This window comes from Pieris brassicae, chromosome 2, assembly GCF_905147105.1.
Source record: "Pieris brassicae chromosome 2, ilPieBrab1.1, whole genome shotgun sequence".
NCBI lineage: Eukaryota > Metazoa > Arthropoda > Insecta > Lepidoptera > Pieridae > Pieris > Pieris brassicae.
In genome coordinates this window covers 21,778,274-21,800,017 of record NC_059666.1, presented here as the reverse complement: position 1 = coordinate 21,800,017, position 21,744 = coordinate 21,778,274, and the positions used below count along the sequence as shown (strand labels likewise).

General features: G+C 33.4%; 1 protein-coding gene across 3 annotated transcripts in view; it reads left to right on the top strand.

Moving 5' to 3' along the window:
• The window catches only part of LOC123720595, a 97,959-nt gene extending 88,560 nt beyond the window's left edge, over positions 1-9,399 (top strand). For all 3 annotated transcript variants that reach the window (XM_045677274.1, XM_045677273.1, XM_045677275.1), the window contains 2 exons: positions 7,474-7,583; positions 7,671-9,399. In XM_045677274.1, coding sequence (XP_045533230.1) covers positions 7,474-7,583; positions 7,671-8,033 — 473 coding nt within the window. In that variant the 3' untranslated portion in view covers positions 8,034-9,399. The remainder of the gene's footprint in view (positions 1-7,473; positions 7,584-7,670) is intronic.
• The last annotated feature ends 12,345 nt before the right edge of the window (positions 9,400-21,744 follow it).

Genomic DNA, 21,744 nt, shown 5'->3' with positions numbered 1-21,744 from the left:
TATTTAGATGACTTATGTGGGATTTTTAAATTAAATTATTCCATTGATTATGAACCATAGTCGACGGTTCAAACCTACTATTCTGACGGTAACCAGAGCAGAATTAAGGGGAGGGCAACCAGGGCTACAGAATCAGGGCCCCCACAAAAGAGAGAGTGGGTTGGTATATTTTTATATGTTTGTTATTTCTAAAAGAGTCGACAGAGTTTCACAATAAATTATTGATTGAAAAAATTGACTGTAAAAGATTGTTAAGTTTATTTAGAAAATAATTTGTGACCCTCTGGTTTGTTGCCCCCAGCCCTCCATACCTCTAAATATGGTCCAGTGCGTAACTTTTTTTTTCTCTTTAATATACAAAATAATATAATATAATCAGAATATTTTACATTAGAAAACCGCTGTGGTTTGTATAAATGTAACCATAGCAGTCTTGTTTTGGAGCGCGACAATTGCATATAAAAGTAGTTTTTTAATTTACTGTTTATGTTGGTTAGCGTTAGGCTATCTAATATTGGGTTGGGTCTAAATTAGGTTCTCTCGCCATATACGTTATTTGCTCTCGATGTACAGAGCCGAATCTGTGTTACCGTTCGAGTCTTTACATCATGCTCCATTCGTTTTTTTATGTCATCACGGAAAAAGTGCTCGACTAGAAGATATTTATTTACTTTTACTTTTTCTAAAGTATCCACTTGTGCTCATATCTGACGGAATGAGATGAAGGCCGCAAATCGCATCAAAGTTACATAGCGAAACGCTGTTCAAATACTCGAACATTTGTCGAAAGTTCAAATCTATAGGCTAAAACAGACTTTCATATATGTGTTTAGTTAACCAGTGGCCCTACAACCATTAGGATTCTGTCTTCAAGGAAATGTTCACAACAGTATTTCCTTTCAATATTTCCGGTCAATTGCCTCGCGATGCTTTTCTTCAGATTTAAAGCGACTGTTAAATGCGCACGTCAAAAAATCCCATTAGTGAACCGCTGGAGTTTGAACCTATGACCAATTAGGCGAACACTACTCACGTCATAGTTGCTAATATTGTTGAAAAATAACTGTCGGTTAGCGGTCTTAACAAAAAAAGGTCATGACCTTTCTATAGTTATCTCAAAATTACGAAGATTACGTAAAATCAAATGTTTGTAGTATGATTTGTGACAAGGTCGGCGACGATAAATTTTTACGAGCAAATAATCAAATTAATTATAATATTTTTTATTAAATTAAATTGCTTTATTTATGTAAACATTGATAACAGTTGCTGGAAAGAATTTGCGTTTACATTTAAACTGTTTACCGGATTAAAGTTAACTATAAAATTCGATAAAAACTGTTAATTTGAAACCGAATTAATTTGATTGGTCGATGCAAAAAATTGCGCCGGGGATTAACCATCATGGCGCCATATTTAGTAAAAAATCTGACAAATACTTTAAATGATGGGATGTGATGTAAGCTGTGAATATTTAAAAATGGAATTTCGTAATTGGAACATTCGCAAAGTAATCTTCAGGAAATGCAGCCTACGATTATATCGATATCACTTATCAATGATAGCCGGACGTTGACCAATTAACGGTAATCACACAGGAAAATCCTTATAAATCATATTTTGCTAATCATGTTATTATTAGGATTAAACAGATGTAACTTTTATGACACATCTGGATGTATATTAAATATCGTATCTTAGATAATGAACCCTTCCTTTGTAACAGATTTTTTTATATCGGTTCTGGTATGAGTTTATTCGTTATGAACAGCTTTCCTCTTCATAATATCAGAAAAGGAAATAACGTCCATTCGTGGCTTATTTTCGCGCTTACCGTTAAACTGAACTGTCATTATAGGTAGCATATGCGACAGCCAGATTATTCAAGATTAAATGCTGGATATATGAAATAATATTGCGCTTTTATCACATATTGATGGACTCGGAAGCTACGCTATGAGAGTTATCTGAGAATATGTGGTGCATATACTTAAATAATATATCTCTCGTGTACGCCATTTACCAGCGCTTATACCTGTCTCAAGAAGTGTAAAGCATACATTTTTCAGCGAATTTCGTTGTAAGAATAACATAATGTTTTTTATTTAGAAATGCGTACCGCATGGCCTCTCAACTTATTTTTTATTGACAAGATATTATAAAAACTGTAAATATTTTCGTAACCTTTAAACCTATTTGAAAAACTGTTTTGCTAAATAGCCTCGAAATTTGTCGTGCCTTGGTTATATTAGTAAAATAACATTGTATCGAATACATAATGTATTTCAATAACAAACTAAAGGAATTTTTTTACGAAAACATGATTTTAGTCTAGATAAAAAACTACTCTACTTTTAAAAATCTACTTGTATCTTGTTATCGATAATAAAAATATAATTCCTTTTTTAAAAATCTACTTGTATCTTGTTATCGATAATAAAAATATAATTCCTTTTTTAAAAATCTACTTGTATCTTATTATCAATTATAAAAATATAATTCCTTTTTTAAAAATCTACCAGTAACATTGATTTAAAATACTTTCTTGACCAACTTGCTACCTTTATTTATTTGTTTGTGCACTAATTTCACCGTCAAAGTATCAACCGGTCTTTGACTGATAAACAGACAAGTTACCGTTTCCAAGGGGCATATCGAATCGAGTAACAGTTTTCAAGTGAAATCTAGCATATACTAAACAAACAGTTTTCCTAAATGTAAATTTTCTTACGTAAATTTTCTCGAAGTATAGTGTATACTATAACATATTTCTGTGTTATTGTTGTCACATTATGTATTTATTAATACGATTATTCAACGGCATTATCATTATTAAAAACGTAAAGACAAATAGTTCTGTAAATAATACATACTTAATGTTTTTTTATGTAGTAGTACGTACGTGTAGTACGGGCAGGAATCTCACCTGATGTTAAGTGATACCGCTGCCTATGTACACTCATATTGCCAAGTGCGTTGGTACTGGTACGCTCTAAGTTGAATGGGTTCGGAAATACTTCAATGGCTAGCTGGTTCCACATCGTGGTGGTGCGCGGCAAAAACTGACTTAAGAAACGCTCAGTTGTGGAACGACGGACATCGAGGTAATACGGATAGTGTTTTGTATTCTGCCTTGACATCCTTAAATTGCAGAATTAATAATTCTTTAATCTTCAGTTTCATTTTATTAGATTTAATAAAATCAATACATTATTCATAATATAAGGCGATTTTGATTTATCCTCTCCCGTGTCAATTTGGTTAACTAAACGTGACATATCAAAACTTAATATATATATATATATATATATATATATATATATATATATATATATATATATAGATTTAAGTCATAAATTAATAACACCGAACTAAAGCTATCTCTTTTCGACATAGCCTAAAAATAACTTGTCAGTAAAAGAGGAATATTTGTAAAAACGGAAAGTGATCAAAGATAACAATCCAGTGCCTTGCTCATGTCATCAGGTCGTCTGTTGCTTCGTTTAGATTTCTCTCTACCTATATAAAGTAGGTAATAGTGTGTGCGCGTAACTACGCGTACACTAAATACATACGAGTGGCGGAGTTTCTGCCTGTTCTACCTCAATTTGGGAACTGGTAATAAAGTTTTTTGATCATAGTGTATATTACCAAAATTGATTAAAATTTTATGTGACAGTCCCATGCTGTCAAGCCTCGATCAATCCTTTACAGTTTGAGAAATCACAAATGAGTGCAAAGAAACATTTGTGCAACACACACTTAACCGTAATGCATGACCTTGATAAGGTTCCATGTTGGTAGGAAGAGTCGGCGAGATCAAAGTAATCGTGTTTACTTTGCGTAGTCTTTTCAAAAATTTGTAGATAGGCAATGTTGATTTTTTAATTACAAGTAAAATATGGCTCATTGATATCGTGAAAATTGTTTGTATGTATATTACAAAAGTGTAAACAGATTTAAAATCGTAGTATGTATATTTTTGATAACTTAACATAATTCTAAATTCTGAAAAGCACGCGAAACGTCGGAAAAAAATTAAAATGTAGAATTATGTAAATAATTATAAGTTTTTAATAATAATACATAGCTTTAATCCGTTCAAAAAATGTTTTTCCTAATGTGTAAAAGCTATTTTAACGAAAGACAATACAATTTTAACATTGTACGAGCGTTGCCTTTTACAAGGAACACTTCTGTCAATAGCGCTGATGTCGCAAATTATTAAAAAAGAATTACGCTGTACACAAACACAATATTGAAGTAAGCCTGCAGATCGTTTAGCATCATTACGCTGAGCCAAACTAAGTGACATTGACAAACCAACAAAAAATTACTTTTTTGCCAAAGACAACAAATGAGAAACGAATAATCTATGTCTTCTATCATAAGAACGTTACCTGAATAAAGAATTTAAATATTGAGTACGTTAATATTGCCGTAATATTCCACGTAAACCGAACTGAAAGTTGAAATTGAATGCTCCAGTAATGGAGGTTTTGTTATAGTTTTATTAATTTGTTAAATTACACTTAACTAATTAATTTTTGTCACAACAATAATTGGACGTTTTTTATCACTTTCAAATTAAAATGTAAGGCTTTATTATGACTTTTTTTCTCAGAACGAAAACTCAATATGAATGAATAGGTTAACTTTTAAAATTCACTTATTCACACACACATAAACATTTTTTTAATGTATTAAGTTTTCACTTGACACAATTATATTTTTCTTTCATTATATACTGTACAAGAGACTGAGAATAGAAACGAAATCCAAATCATACTAATAAAAACAAAAACTTATTTATTTAATTTATTTATTTAACTTGGGATGTTTTTTAAATTTTTATTACTTTAAGAATAAAACAATAAAATCATTACATTACAAAAGCGCTATGGTTTGTATAAATGTAGCAGCAGTCTTGTTTAGGAACGCGACAATTGCATATAAAAATAGTTTTTTAATTTACTTTATATGTTAACGTTAGGCTATCTAATAACTGATTGGGTAGTCTATTTATTAGTTGCGGTAGCAAATACCGTTTGTTTCCGACGAACAGAACCGAATATGCGTTACAGCTCGGGTCTGTACGTGTTACTCCAATCATTTTTTAAGTCATCTCGAAAAAAGTACTCGACTAGAAGACATTTATTAACTTTTTTTATTATGGGTAGTATTTTGCAGTGTTTAAAAATTCCTACGTTCTACGTTATAAGAACGTTAATATCTATAAAATACTGAAATCAAAGGAGTAGAGTGGGAAAGAGGAACTACCAAGAACTCTGCATTCATATTATTATTACGACAGATTAAATCATAAAATCATAATTATATTTACCCTTAGTGCGAGGGGACACATAAAAATTAAATACAAATTTATGTTATAAGCTTGTTTTATTTTAATTGAAATGATATGGCCGGTGTCGCCTGTACCTTTTTCTTTTTATTCGTGTTAGGTCATCGAATTCCACTCAACTTTCCTCGTGTTATCTAATCGATGACTCGGCTTACATGATGCTGTTTCTGTGAACATACAAATCCTTTAATTGGGCTGTGACAATGTTGATTCACTGTGATTACAAGAATTTATGATTAAACTTTTATAATCAGTTTAAAATATCGGTCATGAATTTCAATTACTCTCAATTTTTTTATATACATGTGTCTTTACTACGACATCATGGAACATTACGATCTGGCCTAACTTAAGACTAATAAGTAATTTAAGTTTGACCTAATTTACTAAAAAGGATTGTTATCATAAGTAAGTGTCCAATAACGCTACTTATAGTATCTATTAACGGGAAGACACTCTGTTCTTGTGTTTTCATTTTTTCATTCACTGATTAGCACTTAATATTAAAGTACACTAACACTAATTCACTAGTTCAAATGGTTTTATCCTTTTCAATCTTCTCACTAGGTCAGTGGTGTCAAGGAGTTGAATTACTCTCAATTAACAAAGACACTTTTGTATCGAAAAATTATTATTTTTTTATAAAAAAATATTTTCTTTGGCTAACTCTTCGTACTAGGTGGCGAGGTGTTAGGTAACGTTTATCTTGTAACCCCTCAATGGGGCAGAGGGCGTCCACAGTGAGGCTCCATCGCGCTCAGTCTTGAGCCTCGTGTTTCACCTCACTCCAAGTCTTTCTCTCTTTGCCTCGTCTGCAACTGTTACCAACGTAAATCTATTAAAAAAATATTTATTTGCAACACATATTTAATCACATTCTGAACCTACATTACGAAATAAAAACCGTAACTGGGAAAATATGTACAAGGAAAGTTCAGAACAGAGCAGAGTGGAAAGAAATTGAGGATCCTTTGCCAAAATTGGGTAAACAGACCACGTCATGAGTCGCTGTCACCAACTCACCAGATACACTAGTTTAATATTTAAATGATGTAAAATTCTATCTGAATAAAGGCTTATATTATTATTATTAATTACTACATTGAAATAAAAGTATTAAAATTATTTATGTATATGTAGTCAAAATTAACTTTAATTCGGCAAACCCTTCGTTCGGTCGCAATGTCATGCGTTGTCAGTATGGAACTATTTATGATATTATTAGACTACACAAGTCTATATAGTTATTCATAGAATTACTACAGGGGAGAAGGAACTTTATCTACGATATTCTTAGATAAAAAAATGTTAAATATTTTAAAACAAATAAAAGATGTTTATTATCGCCATGTAATCCCATCACGCGTCAAAGACTTGTTGTCAAATAATAGATTAATTTTATAGACTTTTCGTACTTTAATATTCAAATATCATTAACGATTAGTTTGTTGCACCTATGACATTCCCATAAGTTCACGTGGCTAATTGAATTTATTATAAGGCCAGGGCGGCGACTTTAATTTTAAAAATTTATTATCGCCTGTGGTGTACTGTCAGAAGATTCTAATTATTTCTCATAATTAGGTATTCTAAAGATCATAGATACTCTTTAATTTATCTGGTTTTAATGTATTTTATGTGAGATATTGTATAAGATATTTAAAGAATTTTCATCTGTCAAGTGATGTTATAGAGATTACGTTTTTGGTTTTTTATTTATTTACACTTGTTTGCACACAACATAAACATACATTTTAGTAATTTTTCCGGGTGCAACGGGTGGCCTTAATATAAGCGATCTCTTACAGGTCGAGATAAAATAGAGCTAAAAGTAACACAGATTATATATTATAATAATATAGTAAAAAAGTTCATTTTATAGCTAAACTTGCGCCATCTACTAGGTATTACTTTCAGCAGATAAACCTTTCTGAACACATATAAAAAATTTTAATGGAATCTGGAAAATAGAAATGGATTTTGTCACATAAAATGAAAGTTAGCATATGTACCTTCTTCAGTGTACCAGTATATTAGGGCATTAAAAAAATACTTGTCTGCGTATACTACACTTATAAATCATATACTAATAAAATGTCTATTTGTTTCAGCGAATCTCACGATCAGCACACGCGGCTTAAGCCTGGACCTGCTCATCCACTCGCCCGTGCAAGACATGTACCTCTGCTTCAACCGCTCACGACTCGTTGGCAGAAGACTGGTGAGATATTACACATTTTTACTAAAATAAACTTTCGCATACTAATTTACTAAGTTAAAATTATTTAAAATTACTATTTGTCCTCAGACAAGGTTTCAAGCCGAAAGACAACCGAACTGCCTGTTCAAAGAAGAATTCGTAGACGGCTACAACAGATACCACCTGGTAAAGAACGAAGACCGATACATAGGGTTCAACAGGCGAGGCGCTCAGATGCGACGCGGGAAGAGCAACCTCCCCGAAAGACAGCACAAATGCTTCTCCCTGCTAAAGGAGGCCCACGACTTCGACATAAACAGACACAATACTGTGATCGCGGGCACCGTGCCCAAGTGGCGCCCCCAGCGTAGGCTCCGGCCTCCGTCGCAGAACTCCATCAAGCCCCCGTGTCACGGCGTGCGCCATCACCACGGCAGGCATCAGAGGCGGCGAAACTGCGAGGGCACGTAGGTGACTCGTCTAATAATTTGCAGCTCATTTACGCTTCAACGCTTATCGCGTTTCGTTGCCAGCGACGGACATTGAGTGGACAGAGTATTAGTCAACTACCACAGTATTATAACAGTGACGAGGACTGGATAGTGTTAGGTTAGCACGGCCGCGGTGGCCGCGGCATCACAAACGCCTTATGAATGGTAGCTGAAGCGAGAGGGGGAGCAAACATTTGAATGGGACAAAAAGCCGGGACCACGTCCGGAGATGTGAAATTCCGTATGGTTGTGTAATATCGCGCTCGTTTGCACTTCTGCGCTCGAACTCGCGCTCTAAAAGGAAAAAAAAAGTTCTGTGGTAAGAGTAAATAGTAGTCTCACTAGTCACGAGTCTTCCGACAGACCACCGCTGAACTTTGAAGATTACGATACGAGTTTACAAGGCGTCAATGAAATATAATCTGCACATTTGTGTAGTTTTGCCGAACTTTGATAACTGAGTTCCGGCTCGCCTACCCCGGCTCGCTCGCAAATAAGTACTTACAGCCCCGTTATGTCATTTCTCAGTGTATTATTTAAAGTGCTTTACACTCTTAAGTATATATCATGTTATCCGCTTGTAAATATATTTTTACTTATTTATCGAAAACTTAAATGAACATGTAAACGTACTTAGATGTAATATTGTATTTAATTGTTTAATATTTAATTCGACCGATCGCTCTCTTGTGATTTGCCACAGTCGACCTAACTTCTTCTACTCCTGACCTTCCTCATGTTTTGTATGAAATGTTATGTGTATGATTTTTGAGAGCTTTGTATATATCATTTTTAAGTGTTCGAATGTGAGTGATGAGTTTTTGAATCTCTTTTGAAATTGTACAGTAGACTCTCGGTTGTTTAATGGTTTGTACGAGACATAAGGTCAATGCAACTCGAATTTGTAAGTGAAATGGTTGTGGGAATATGAGCAATCGAGAGTCTACTCCAGACTGATGACAGTTCCCACACGGTCATCAAATATTGAAGCGAAATTGTAATCTAAACACATTAACAAGATCTGTGCCATAGTGTGGCAGTGCACGATTTGTAAGTTAAGTTTGTCTGTAATTACGTAGGTAATATTTATAGGAAAATATGATTTAAAGTTAGTATATCAAGACCCGTGTATGTAGTATTGTCATCAAAGTGTGGGTTATCAATGTTAGACATTCCAATTAAACTTATTTAAAGACATAGTCGACAATACATAGCATTCCATTGACTAAACGCTTCTACAAAGTACTGTTAAAATGTATCGCCGTGTCTATATTTATAACAGATGCTGAAAACGAAATTACATATTGCTAAGAAAATTACGAAATTAAATCATATTTAACTCGCAATCTTTGTTTTTATACCCCATCTGAATAACAGGTAACAAATCTTATAACAAGGCTTATAACGGAAGGAAATATATAGCGGAAGTATAAAATCATAAGGTTTAAATTATGGTTTGATTGATATAAATACCTAATAAAGACGTAAACCAAGTCTCTGATAACTTCTGAAAAGAACTCTACGAGTAACGTAAATTATTTATTTATTAACACTTTATTGTATACAGAAATATAATATCATTGACATAATTAAATTAAAACAAGGGCTTTCGAGCGATCTCTTCCAGGCAACCACTGTGAGAAAAAAAAATAGATAAGGTAAGACACATTACACATTAAGATAAATGTAAAGGGACAATACAAAGTAATTAAAACATATGTAAATGGTCATCAGGACAATATTTAAAAAAGGACACATGATTTTTTTTTAATTTTTTATTGGTTTTCCTAAACAGCTTTGCATTGCATTAACCAAACGATGACTTTGCATTAGTGGATGTAATACAATAAAATTTTGTAAATATTTTCCCTAAACTTCAAATAAGTCAAATATTTAATACGTAAACGAAATAGAATGTTTATATCAGTATCGATCAATTTACAGCAACGGGCTGTGTATACTCTATACACAGAAAGGCAATAAGTTTTAATTAATATTTTATTTAGGTGAATTTAGGCTTAGTTGATAAGTGACGGAGAGCTGCGGCTGCTGTTTTGCCAGTTTCAGTTCACTGTTCTACGCCCTTACACCAAAACATTTTTCTTTCTATGTGCGCACTGGCATGTCTGAAGGATAACATCGTGAGAAAACCGGGACGTCTAAGACCTAAAGTACACAAGCACAGTAATCTTGTCTATTTTTTAAACTATCTGCAATCAGCCTCTTGTCATTTATCAGAATTTATGATATAATTTTGAGGCAACCAATAATTTGTTTTGTCTCCGAAACTTGCAAACGATCAAATTGCGAAAATTCCAACAAAAAGGTTCCAGCCTGTTTGCCTCCTATTACATAAAACAAAAATGTATTTTGAGGCTACGTACAGTATTGCAGCATCTTGTTTTCAAAAAGCTTGTTATTTTTGTTAAATTTATAATACCTCTTAAAATACAGTACAAAATCCAAGTGGGTTTGAAGCTTGGCGTTTGTTGAATTTATGTCGTAACTTTGAAGATTAGGCAGAACTTTGAATTTTATTATCGGATTACGCGCATAATTTTATAGCGATACTTTGAAACATATTCAAGATTTGTAATTGAAATGAATATGCTCATTTTAGGGCCTGTCTCTCTGACTCATTTCTGCATCATTCTCAGTACTGAGAAGTGATTAAGGCAACGCTTTGCGAGCCCTCTGGCAATGGACTTTCCACAGTCGGCTCTATAACTTAACATCAGATGAGCCTCCTGCCCGTTCACCCCCTGTAATATAAAATAACGTTACATGATCATATACCAAAATATAAATCTATTTTCCCCAATCCCCGTTTTGGAAAGAAAACTTACTTTTTATTTATTAAACCTATTGAATTTTATTCATCACAGACTTAAATACAAATTAAAATCGTCATAATTAGTGGCTCCAATACGACATTTATATTATTGTTAACTTAGTAAACTGAGCTTAAAAGCTATCTTGATAATTGAGAGTTAAAAAAGTTTCCACTAAGCTCACCGGAAGGTGAATGTTTACAGGTTAGTGTAACACGAAAGGTAAACAGGCAAAGTGGGAATAAGAAGCATGATGCCGCATGGGCATGCTTACTGCAACGATTAGCACCTCAGCCATTACTGGAATTAAAGGAAATCTTGGCTTATAGCGTCATGCGTGCTTAGAACTGAAATGACCTTCTCTCGTTAACAAATATAACCTGTTTAATTTAAATTCGTATTGGTTAAATACTTCAACCTTTTAATAAATCAAACTTTAATACAGTTCAAAAACGTACAGCTTCGGATATATTTATTATAGTTAAATTAATTATTAAAATCCCAGTAAAACAGAACTTAACTATGAACAGTGCAAATATTAGGTAATTACAAATGACATATATTTGTCGCATTGGCACACCTGGTACAACTTGAAACATATAGCGTAACGATCTGCAAGATATTTGAAATACTTGTTTGTTTTTTTGTATTTATATTTACAGGAACAGTTCAAAGGCCGGCAACGCACTTGCGAGCCCTCTGGCATTGAGAGTGTCCATGGGCAGCGGTATCACTTAACATCAGGTGAGCCTTCTGCCCGTTTGCCCCGTTTTATAAAAAACGTTCATATAAATAAAATTTATTAGAACACCCAGAAACATTATCCAATTATTGTTGGTGTTGAGTAGAGATATCTGGTCTCTGTAACTTTTAGCGCATTTACCGAACAGTGTTCAGAGGATTTGTTCGGATTAATACCTGCAGCTGAGTTTCATCATCGGACGTACGTGGAACCACTGAAGTATTTCCGAACCAATTCGACTTCTGTTCTTCGTCTTCGATTCTGAAAAGGCCAGCAACGCACTTACGAGCCTTCTGGCAATGTGAGTGTCCGTGGGCAGCGGGCGGTATCACTTAACATTAATTACATTAAAAAAAGATAATATAATAATAATTTATATCAATTAGGTATATTAAAAGGGCAATTTGAAAGTTAAAGTTACAAGTTAAAACTATTTAAAAAGAAATGACTCTAGTTGCCTCTTCCAAAAGGAATTCTGCCTTCATATATAGAAGAATGGGCAAGAGACTCCATACTTTCTCTTTTAAAATAGTTTTTACAATATTTTGTATACGATAATTATATGTGAGTACCATGAACCCAGATTTAAAAAAAAACATTACAGTAATAATAAAACAATGCAGTAGATAATAAAACTATTATGTAGATACATGGGGCTCATATATTTACTAATGTTACAACTATAGATTTTACATTAATCTTAATCAAAAAATAAATAATGTGTCAAACAGTTTGTGTAAAACTCCAATAACTTTATATTATCGTAAGAATAATATTTAATTTTTCTCAACAAACTCATCAAAATATCCTCGTGGTATGAACGTTACAAACAAATGTTTTACGATTTACGATTTGTTTCTCTTGACAATAATTTCATAGTTTTCGCGTGTATAGACACGTTTATTATTCATATTGAAACAGTTCCTATTATAGCGTAAAATTATGTATTACGTGATTCTTTGTTTGACGTAAATCCTCATTCCTTGTAGGTGACGTGTCTGATTGTTTGTAGAAAATTAGATGGCCTTCACAATGTTTTGAGGCTGACGAAAGAAAACTGAGCTAGGTTTTTCATTGCGATTTCCCCAAATTAATGTGCCTTTAGGAAGAAGATAATGTAAATTGGGTACACTATGTCAAAGTATGAATTTCAAGAACCGTGTAGCCCCAGTATCAGCTGATACCAACAAATGTTAGATGTTTCTTTTTTACTATTAAATTCACAGACACAGACACAGACACTTTACATGAATTACAATCTGGGCTATATAATAATAACGGCTAATAATATTATGTTGACTTGACTGACATTAGCAGTCTTAGTGTTCTATAATGTTTTGACACCTTCGTGTGACTGAAATACCGCACCGAATCCACTACACTTTTATTAACTCAAAAGGTTCAGTTGTCTTTAGGCGTCTTGTTCCTGTTTTGTCAGGAAGTTGGATTGCCTCAGCATTCACTGGAATAAAATAAAGCAAATACTTATTGCGTGTGTAACTTTTTTGTGGCAGCTTACAAAGAGACCTTGAAACCTAAATAGATAAATTTATGAGATTTTATAAGATAAAGCTGAAAGAACATTTCGATCGCGTCGATTTTCTAACAATATAATAGTTTAGGATCAACCATGGCACGGACAGTCAGAAACTTTCTATAAAATTCCTATTTTTGTGTCGGGGGATATAATTTTTTTTGAATAGACGGACCTCTAAGGGTGAAGCTATAATTAACAACTATGCCACTACTTATGTATACTTAGAAAATATTCATGGATAGCAAACGGTTTTCTGTTAATTTTATTTAAACAACTTTATAATACATAAATGTAGACGCTTTTGTAGCTTCCCATGTGTCAAACCCGTTATTCTTAAATGGGTATTTGGCGGAATTAGTTGAAACTGAACAATTCTAGTTTCGACTGGCCTTGTTAAGTAACTACAATGTACAAACATTTTCACAATTACCTTAGAAGTTTGAAGTAATGATTAATAGGTGATTATAGATGATTCACTATTATTATACCCTTTATTTTTACTCGAGTAATTGACGTCATTTGATAACACGTTTTGAATGATTTTTTTCAAATAAGTACTAGTGTATACTGAAGAAAGATTTGTATGTGTGAATAAACTCAAAAACCAAAACGAATTTAAAAATGATTTACCGGATGCTTTTTAGGTGAGGTTCGCTCAGTTTGTACGCTTTTATTAAATCTACAATCTGGCTGTTGAAAATTTAATAAAAACTGTGCATATGTCGAGATAATCTCATTCCTCTAACGAACTTGACCCACTCAGATAAGTGATAAAGCGGGGATTTTCATGCCTATGACTTTTTTGCAAGATATTTAAAATTGATAACAAGGGATATTAAATAACTATTTATTACTGAAAGAGAATGTAAAACTGGACGTGTTTAAAATTTTCTCTTCATTGTGAACCGTATTAACTTAATTATAAAGTTTTAATTGTCTAGCACAGCAGTATTGATCTAGTGGGGTCTGAAATCTTGCTGTGTGCTTTTTTGCTAGTACTGTGAATGAAAACGTCGTTAGGAAACCGGCATGCCACAGACCCAAAAGCCGATGGCGTGTGTCAAGTACAAATACAGAAATCCGATTCCAAGTCTCAGTGTTGTAGAGGTTCTTGTAACCGTACATTATGAACAGTATACAGAACGAGACAGCGCCAATTATGAAATAACCAAAAAATTTTCAGGCACGGCAGTCGAGACTTCTGAATCTTACCTAGCGACTCCAAACCTTGCTCCTGAGAAAACTGGTACGCGGTTTCCTTAGATTTATCGTTAATGGTACTGTTTGTCAATAAGCACTGGAGGTGTTAACAACATCCTCATCACCGACATGCCACAGCTGTGTTTGTTGATGGTAATTTACAAACATACAGGTTTGGAAGTACGAGCAATACAGCTTTTAAGTTTTGAACACCCACCTGGGCCCATTATTTAAACTTAGCTTTAAAAACCTATTTTAAAATGAACCTATTGCATCAATATGGTTCAGTTATTTCTAGGATTAGTTTTTATTTTGCCGCGTTTTAAAAGTAACGTGGAATTTATGGTTTGATTTTTCCGTCTGATGTAAATATTAAACAACAACACAATTTTTTTACTGACATTTATAAGTGTATGAAGCTCATATCGAATATAAGTGCTCAATATGTTTAAGTTAGCATCAAATTTGATAAGGGTTACCACAAAACGCTCCCGGCATTACAAAAAAGACCTCGCTCTATGGTTCACTTATAGGGGTAAATAGAAATGACCTCGAATGACCAATATATCGAATTTTAGTCCGAATTATATTATGGTCTTTATAATTTATTACTTTTCTGAATTGGACATTTAAGGATAATACACGCCTTTTATAATTTGTATATCTATGTTTGTTTCACTACAAAATTCTTCTTTTATAAAAATAAAATCAATGTTCCGCAGATGTTTTATTTAAATCAGTTTTATTCCAACTTAAGAACTCTCCAAATTTCATCAAAATAGTCTCAGTAGTTATTGGGATTTCAGTATCACACACATTATATTGTCTAGGTACATAATGTTGACAGGTATTTTAGTAGTTTTTATTCCAAGAAATTCGTGACTCAAACCGAAAATAATTGTGTTCACACTTCACAGCTTTCGATCAATTTTATTAAGTTACACTATTTACGAAAATGTTCAATACATTTTCTGTAATTGCATCAACATTGGCACATAAAAACGTGACCTTAAAATTGTGAAATATTCCGTCATTTTCATGTGATATACGAGCAGTGTTTGCCTAGTGACTTCAGCGTACGACTCACATACCTGAGGTCGTAGGTACGATCTCCGGTTGTGCACCAATGTAATTTCTTTCTATGTACGCATTTAATATTAGCTCGAACGGTGCAGGAAAACATCGTGAGGAAACCTGCGTTAGATCCAAAAAGTCTAAGCACAGAAAGCTGACCTACTTGCCTATTCGATTAATAAATAATCATGAAACAGATACAGAAATCTGAGTCCCAGACCTAAATAGGTTGTAGCACGCAAACCAAATGTGTTGTAAAACTTAGCAATAATACAGATGAAGTCAGAGCTAATAAATGTGAAAATTAGTTTCCAAACTCTAGACCAGTGCTTCCCAACGTGTTGCTAATAAGGTAATGATTGTTATACGAAATTTTACTAAAATGATTTGTAATATGAATTTCAGTTTTTATTATATGTTTCTTCCTAAATTCTATAATTTCAGATTTTTAAGAGAACAATTTTGTTTTTAAATATTCAGTCCTTACATATGAAATGGGCGTTTGAAGGAACAAACAGTATATATTTTTAATAGAATATATTTAATTAATTAAAGTACCAATGCTCTAATCACTATTTCATACTTCCCATTGTATAAATAGAATTATCGAATTATCCCTCAGTTTGTGCTTTAAAGTTTTAATTAATTCATTTATTTTAAAAAGACACTTAGAGAACAAACCACATACAAAAACTATACATTTATGTGAGCGCAATATTTAAAGAGAAACATATACATAGAAGAGAAAATAAATTATACAATAAAATTAAAGATAACTAGACTAGACAACATTCACGGTAAACTTTTATCTTATTTCTTTTTATTTGATTTTAACTTGAACCCATCACAATTGTAAACCAATTATTATATTATTGTAATGAATGTCGACGCTTATTGTGTTCCACCGAAACATTTGTATTAAATAAATATAACTAAACCATAAATATTTTGTTTGTATTCAGTGAAACAATGTTATATACGTTTCAATAGTACATTTGTTAAGACTACTCATAACGGCGCGTTAATCGGCCCGTGATTCCCAACTTGTTAAGATTTGTGCTAACAGACAATTCAAACATTTAACCCAGAGCCGGTCCTACCTGGTAACTGCTTGGAATTTTTGGGTTTAGAAATTTACGGTCATTATACTAAATAGTTTTACCGTGGTTTTAACGTTCTATTAATAAATGGTAACCATGACAAATACTCACAGATATAAATGGTTACTTTTGGAATATGTTTATATTACTTATAAGCGATAATTATTGTAGGCTAGACTTTAATTCATGTTAAGTAGCTATTTTGTGAACTTTATTCTCGAAAAAAAAATTGTATGGTATATGTATTTATATAACTCATCGTTGCATGTAAACCAGTAAAACGGTAACACTTAAGCAATAAGCGACCTCTTCCAGACAACCACTGAAAGATATTACTTTCCGTTAGAAAGCTGTATGTCCTGAGTCTAATTTTAAAATCACACAAAGCGCTACCATTTGATAGTAGGCTGATCTTAAAAAGGAATAGGGGTGTTCACGTAGGTCAGACCGTAAGGACTGACTTTTCCAGAAGCAGACTACATCTATAATAAATTAAATAGGCTGCTTAACATCTACCCGCTTACCGTCTACAATCTAAAAATACGACTAAAGGACTGGCTCATGAACATACCCTGCGCAGAGTTAGAGCTACTTCTGAGGCCTAGTATGTAGTTACAGACTTTATTCATTCACTCACTGACTCACTCACTCACTCACACATTTGCACTCACACACTCACTTATGCACTCAAGCGTGTTCATAACAGTTAAAAATCAATAACAAAAAAAGATGTAACTAAATTGTATATAAATTAAATATTTTAAGGAATGTATAATTAAGTTTGTTATGAAAGAGCTGGAAATGCTGACACAGGTATTTTTTACTTAAAAGGGTTCCCAAATCTTACACATTGTAATGCAATTGTACATAAAATGAATAAACACATATTTTATTTTATTTATATAAAAAAATGTTTTAATTAAAATGGCAAAACTTTTCAATGACCAATAGACTTAATCAATCAACAATTATTAACAAATTTTCTGGCCCAACGACCAGGTATAACGTAATATATAAAATGTTTAATAAAAAATAACTCAACGTTTAATAAAAAAAATATCCATTTCACCCAAATTCTAAAGTCCAAGAAACTTTTAAAGCGAGTTATGAAGCGAAGTTATTGCAGCCCGGAAGCTGTAAAGCAAACAAGCGTCACCCTCTGGCCTCATTACAATGCCTTTGGAGAGGTCTGCAAACACCGCAGTCTTAATCTCGCGAATCGACATACAAGTATAGAAATGTATTAAGCAATAACCGTCATTTTCTGATAAAATAATAAATCGGTGGCAATTTTAAGTCTGGGCCTCAGATTTCTGTATATGTTTCTTATTTGTCAATCTAATATGCAAGATGGTGATGAGCCTGTGCCTGACCTGTGCTATAGAAAACTACCGTAAATAATTTCAAAAAGTGTTCTTTTTATAAATTTTTTTGCGGGTAGTTGCAATCAGCCCTAAGGCTATGTGTGAATCTTTTCTGCGGTGCTGTCATGTGGAGGGACTTCCCATTGGAAGCATCTACTTATCTTCTGCCTAGAGCTACTGCTGCTCTTCTAGCTCTAGAATATGGTGACGTTTTAGTCGACTTACATACTGTCTAATGGTGTCGTGCAATTTGGGTGAGGGTGTAACCGCTCAAAAAGTATTTATAAAATCTAATATTAACTCAAGTGAGACTAACAACTGTGCCAATAAATCTTGGAAAGTATCATGTTAATTCTAAAATGTATAGAAAGTATAGATCTTATATAAATAAGACGACTTCAGTAATTAAATTATCCGTATTTAAAATTAATCGAAAATTTCAGCTTACAGCATTTAGTTACCATCTTACACTCATGACGAAGCTCTTAACTAAGTCTATATTACTTAACTAGTTGGGGCTTTCATAAAAAACGTCAAAACATATTTTTATTTTTTAAGTTTATAACTAGACATATTTTTGGCCACAAACCTTCATTGGCTCATATTAAGTAAGATGTGGCCCATATGAGGGCATCTCAGTAGATGCCTATTAACCGCCGCTTAAATGAACCCATATTAACCTGTCTAGCGAAGATGGAATAACCAGGCCGTTCATTGTTATAAGTACCATAATTTCCCCAATTCCGTGAAAGTTGCCGCGTCTAGTCAAACATCCCTCCCATTCAACCCTTTCGCTCAAGCTTGACAAAAAATACTTCACACTCGGTCAATATTTGGCGTCCACTGTCTTGGTGTGTGGCACAAGTTACTCATGCTATAATATTTAATATCAATGTTTTTATTTTTTTTACACATACATTTCATATAGAAGAGTACATAGGCACGCGGTCGGGCAGATCTGTGGCCGAGAAAACAGGCAGCCGGGGAGTCTAATCTGGCATTTCTTAAAAGGAACTCTATTTGCTTAAATTTAGGTGTTGTGTGATTGGCGTCTCCCGTAGGGACCGCGCGACAACAGCTACTCCGGATATGTCCTCATGTTATTTTGTTATTAATGTTACTTCAGTCGAACTGACTCCATAATATTGCATAATATACTAATTTAGTTTTATTTCACCCGGCTGGATCCGGCTGCCCATTGAAGTATTTCCGAACCAATGCGAGTTAGAATCATTCAAGAGAGGATTGAGATGTTGTTTAGATTGTAAATGTATGTATAAAGTTTTGAATAATTAGTAAATATTTTGTGTTGTGGATAAAGATCTGAAGGAGAAATATCGTTGGCCGAATACCATGCAGTTTTTAGTTGCTTTCAAGTAGGTTTGTGTTGTGTATAAACGGTCGGTGTTTTCCAAAAAAAAAATGCATATTTTTTACTATTTTGAATTACTGTTGGACATCTTAAGTATTGCGCTTTTAAAATCGCAATCGCTGTATACATATTAAATATTTCTATTAAATCCGCTACAGCATATGACTTAAAATAGCTTTAGAATGGACCTTCCTTTTAACGCCACCAGCATATTTGAACTCGTCGGGTATTACAAATCCATTAGGTTCGCTTGCGGATATCAAATGTGTCTAAAAAAATACTGTTAATTTGTTTTTTTATTACTACGTTGTCGAAATCACTGATGACACTGGCAGAAGCCTAGCGAGTGTGTTGCCAGTTAAAAAACGCTTTTTTATGCATAAAGCTTGCCATGGAAAAAAAACGTTAAACTATGAATGGGAACATAATAACTTACATTATTATCTTTTCTTTTAGAGATACATGCCACATGCAATTCTTATTTATAAAAGCTTTCCAGCGCTCAGTACACTGATACATTGTACAATAAAAATAAAATACAATATAATACATTTAATTTTAATATAAGTACATAACAAACACGGATAACAAAACATTTAACTAAAACTTAAAACATTTTCCCATTTCTATGTATGTTCTGAAAGACAAATAAAAATAACTGATGCTGAACATTAATTAACGGGCAGGCGCCAGATAACATTTAACAGATGATTTAAAACAGTAACCGAATGAACTGCCCCAAAAGGAAAAAGAGACAAGGGCAGACCAATAGAGAGATTGGAGACGGTATCGAAATATTAACTGGAAAAAATTGTATGGCGATGGCACAAAATAGGGTGAAAAAAGTTGGAGGAGGCCTTTTCGCGGACAGGGGTCTTAGAGTAGTTAAAATTTTATTTATATATATTTCTGTTAAATGTATGTCAATAAAATGTAGATGAATAAAGGCTTATTATTATTATGTATGTTCTAGAAATCTTAGCGCCACGGTCCCTATTTATATAATATTCCCATTACATTTTCGGACAAAGGACGTCGAGTGTTTAGTCGTCGCCGAGAGGCCAACAAACGGACAAATAGAGCAGGTTCCCACGGACAAACACTCTGCGAGGACCCTTAAGACCCTCGCTATTTAACAATAATACTATTTTAATTTTATATGCGTCTTAATAATATGTTTAGTATACCTAAAAATAATTTTCTGTAACGATGCATTTAAAAATATAAACAACTTAATAATGCTAAAATTATCATAACATATTGTTTAGGAATGTCATATAAATTCACTTCATTCACAAATCTCATAGTAATTATACGACGACTTATGGAAAAAGCGCGTTTCAAAGCGTTTCAAGCGTTTTATAAACCAGAAATACAGTCGCGAGCCCTGTGGCGTTGAATGTCCATGTACCACTTAACATGAGGTGAGCGTCCTGACCGTTTGTCCCCTGTTCTATATAAAACAATTTACGTCGTCGACTTTTGTGTCAAAGACATGGACATGTCTCACTATGCTTACCTTCACCGTATGCGCATGTTTGTAATAGAAAATGCGGTCACGGAAAGAAAATCCATTGCAGCAGGCGTGATAAGAGAAAATTGTAAAAATACCTAAGCACACGTATATAATTATCGTAAAGAAACACGCGTAAAAAAGAGAATTACAATCAAACGGGGTAGCGAGTCAAAAAAGCTTAATTAACATAAAAATCGTCTAAGAGTATTCCTCACAGCATATCTGTCTCCACTTAACCTAACTTGAGTTATATCTCTGATAAGGATAAACTAATCTTACAGTATAAAATTATGTTCCAAGATCGCTCTAATTAGAAGGAATGAATTATTTATCGTGTCTTCAAGCAGCCACCGCGTATAAAGCTGTTGCTATTAATCATTGACCAACCTGTTCCCTTTAAGGATACGCTTTCTGAATACATCGCCTTCAATACTACCGATAACAATTTTAAGGTATTTCTGGGTAATATTATAACAAAATAAGCTAAACATTGTATTTAATTGTGCTAATTATTTAATTTAAGATAAATCCTATTAATAATGACTACTGTAAGATTCAAATTTGGTGGTTATAAAAAGAATAATCCAGTGGCGCGACGTAGAAGGTTATATCTTCTGTGTCAATATCAGGCTTTTGCACTTAAGTCACGTCAGGCCTTGAATACCTGCAGCTGAGTTTCATAATCGGACGTCGAGCGAGAATACGAAGCCAAGTTTTACCAAGCAACACCACTATGTGGAATCAGCTGCCCTTCGAAGTATTTCTGAACCAATTTGACAACAAGCGTTGAAGAAAAGAGCGTACCGATGCTTATAAGGGAAAAATAAAGACATGGAAAGGGCTGGAGGAGGCCGTCATCAATTAGGAGTCTATATCCTCAGGCGACGAACATATTACTACTACTATATATTATACTATTCCGATACAAACAATGTAAATATCGCTGACGTACGTC